A 3,385-nucleotide genomic window follows, 5' to 3' on the forward strand; every position below is an offset into this window, starting at 1 on the left:
ATAAATCTACTGCCAATACTGAAGGCACCGACAATGAGTTGCATCTCTACACAACAAACAACGAACGTATGGACGCCAACTCTGAAGTTGCAAGCCGTAGAATGTTGGAAGCCAACAAAAAGTACCTGGCGGAGCTGGATACAATGCACAACGACGACAACATCAAAAGGCACCTTTTACCTCATCTGAACGGTGTGCTGAAACACGCTGTAGCCCAGTGCAAAGCTGTATCATCTGTAATTGCCAACATAGAGCCAATGAAACCCAAAATGAAGATACACCCAAACCAGAAATTGCAGCTTCAGCTTCAGCCAATGAAGAAGGTAAAGAAACGAAAAGCAACTAAAAAAGGTTTCACTGGACCATCTTCTGAGGACCGAAGGAAAATACTTAAGACACTACTACAAAGTGAAAGTTATGAAGAGGATGATAACAGATATGATGACCAGACTGTAATAGAACAGTCAACCAAAGAAGGTGCCAAGCAAGCCTGTACATATAGAGGAGAGCAGTCAACCAAAGAAACAAGCACACCATCCCATCACAATCCCAGACAAAAGGCACAAATACAATCAGAGCAAGTGTTGAGGAAACAGCGATCCAGTTTTACCCCACCTTTGTCCTCTGTGAAGAGCCTTGGACAGACTCTGTACAGGCATGGGCCATACAATATAACAATGGTTCACCTGAAATCTTTAGAGACTGATCTTCCCATTGAAGAGAAAGAGGCACTGAATTCACATGATGGAAAGTTTGTGACTGGATGGCTTTATGATTCTATCATCGATTCATTTTTCTACTTGCTAGAAAATCAGCACGAAAAGATTCTGTGTGCTTCCTGTACTCTAATGACAGCTTGTCTTAGTGGCTCATCTGTGAGGGCAGTGTGGCAAAATGTGGACATCACAAGGAAAGATTTCATTCTTATTCCATGGAATAGTACAGGTGGGCATTGGGTACTGATTGTAGTAGATGTAAAGAAAGGCGTCATAATGTACCTTGACCCAATGGAAACTGGGTTCACAAAAACAGCAGAAGAAGGATGTTCCATTGTGACTCAATTGCTGCACATCAAGTTTCCAAAAGGTTTCAACCATCTTCAAGTGATGCTTCCAAACAAGACAGGCCAGAAGGATGGCAGAAGCTGTGGTGTCCTTGTGTGTTTCTACGGGGAGCAGATAGTGAGAGGTGACAGTCTTACCTCACCCATCATAACAAATGAATATAGAAGGAGAATATTCCAGAGAGTATCTAACAATGCACAGATATGACAACCCAAAGCATTGAATAAAAATCAAAACAGCACAAGGGTCAGTTACTTACCCAAGCCTTGATGCAAAGCGGACTTATGATTTACATTGATGCTCAACTCGGAGAAACACCAGGAAGGTGTATGTAGTACCATCGATCAAAGAAGCAAACATGATCCCATTAGGATAAAAGGCAGCAAGGTCACAAAGTATCGGAGCAAGGTATAAAAGACAACCTCTATGCAATGGCAACCACCAGCTGAACAAGATAGAGACACAAAAAATCTCCTTCATATGAGCGTCTCCAGGACCAGACAGTCAAAAAAATGAATGTACACCAGTACATTATCAGATGGATGGGATCGGGAGACAAGGATATGAAGTCTGTTTATGAAAAGGTGAAAGAAATAACACTGGAGAAAGGCCTGTAGATTTATGAAAACAGCCAAGGTCAGTATTTCAACACAAAGATATCTACAAGTTGTCTTGCTCATCCTCTGGTGGCCTGAAACAAGTAATCAGAATGACCGAATCTGCATAAACCTCAAGGGCCCGAAAAGATGTCAAGGTCATCAGCGGTGCTGTTGCAGGTAGTTGCCATCACCCATAACTGAAACTAAAACAGCAAGCAAGGACAAACATGTTGAAGACAAGGACTGGGAAGTGCTAATAGATGGAAGAGACAAGCTTGATGGATGAACAGACCACTTTGATGAACATTCAACAGACCCCTTCCAAAGTTCAAAGAAGACAATGGTGCAAATGATACTTACCTTACCTTGAGCTAGCTACAACAATGAACCTCCATTGCAACATATGTTCCATCAGAGACTTTGATTGTCAGTTAAGTTCAATAAAAACAAATCTGTAAATAGGGTTTATGAAAAGGGGAAACATGATCTTATCACCATGAGAGGTAACAAAGGGAAATTGTTAATTCCAACTTCTAATTGTTGTGGTTTTGAGGACATCCTATAGGTCCAACTTAAAATGATCATCAAGATCCAGGATGTAAATATGTATTTAAAGATGTAGATACTGGACATGTATAAAGAAGTCAGCTCAGCTGCCATGACAATCACGGACTGTGTTATGTGATATATGCTATAAGGAAAGTAGTCCATGGCTACATCCCCACAAGCATTAATACTGTCCCACTTTTTACGTAACGAAACCAGTTAAACTTAAGAATACATACTGGTGCATCCCCCGTTGGTGGACAAAGAAAAAAACCCTACATGTGTTTATCATGGTTATTGGGCAAAGAAAACTGACGCATAAGCTAACTTACCTGCCCCCCCACGCAAAATAATCACACCTATCTCATCTGTACAATGTCTCACCTGGCCCACACGCAAAATAAACACACCTATCTCACCTGTTTAATGTCTCACCTGGCCCCTAGGCAAAGTAAACATACCTATCTCACCTGTACATTGTCTCACCTGGCCCCCACGCAAAATAAACACACCTATCTCACCTGTTCAATGTCTCACCTGGCCCATAGGCTATCTAAACACACCTTTCCACCTGTACAATGTCTCACCTGGCCTCCACGCAAAATAAACACACCTATCTCACCTGTTTAATGTCTCACCTGGCCCCTATTCAAAGTAAACACACCTATCGTATATGTGCAATGTCTCACCTGGCCCCTACTCAAAAAAGTCACACCGATCCACCTGTACAGTGTCTCACCTGGCCCCTATTCAAAGTAAACACACCTATCTCACCTATACAATGTCTCACCTGGCTCTAGTCAAAGTAAACACACCTATCTCACCTGTACCATGCCTCACCTGGCCTCAATTAAGTAAACAAAACTATATCACCTGCACAATGTCCCACCTGGCCCCTAGGCAAAGTAAACAAACCTATCTCACTTGTACAGTGCCTCACTTGGTCCCTAGGCAAAGTAAACACACCTATCTCACCTGTACAATGTCTCACCTGGTCCCTATTCAAGGTAAACACACCTATCTCACCTCTACAATATCCCACCTGATCCCTATTCAAAGTAAACAAACCTATCTCACTTGTACAGCGTCTCACCTGACCCCTAGTCAAAGTAAACACAACTATCTCACCTGCACAATGTCCCACCTGGGCCCTAGGCAAAGAAAACACACCAATTT

General features: G+C 42.3%; 1 protein-coding gene across 1 annotated transcript; it reads left to right on the plus strand.

The window, feature by feature from the left end:
* Positions 1-17: 17 nt before the first annotated feature.
* LOC118407260 lies at positions 18-3,363 on the plus strand. Its single transcript, XM_035807719.1, has one exon. It carries the CDS (start codon positions 69-71, stop codon positions 1,269-1,271), a length of 1,203 nt encoding a protein of 400 aa, XP_035663612.1. The 5' UTR covers positions 18-68; the 3' UTR covers positions 1,272-3,363.
* The last annotated feature ends 22 nt before the right edge of the window (positions 3,364-3,385 follow it).

The sequence above is a fragment of the Branchiostoma floridae genome, unplaced genomic scaffold, assembly GCF_000003815.2.
Source record: "Branchiostoma floridae strain S238N-H82 unplaced genomic scaffold, Bfl_VNyyK Sc7u5tJ_1044, whole genome shotgun sequence".
Classification (NCBI taxonomy): domain Eukaryota; kingdom Metazoa; phylum Chordata; class Leptocardii; order Amphioxiformes; family Branchiostomatidae; genus Branchiostoma; species Branchiostoma floridae.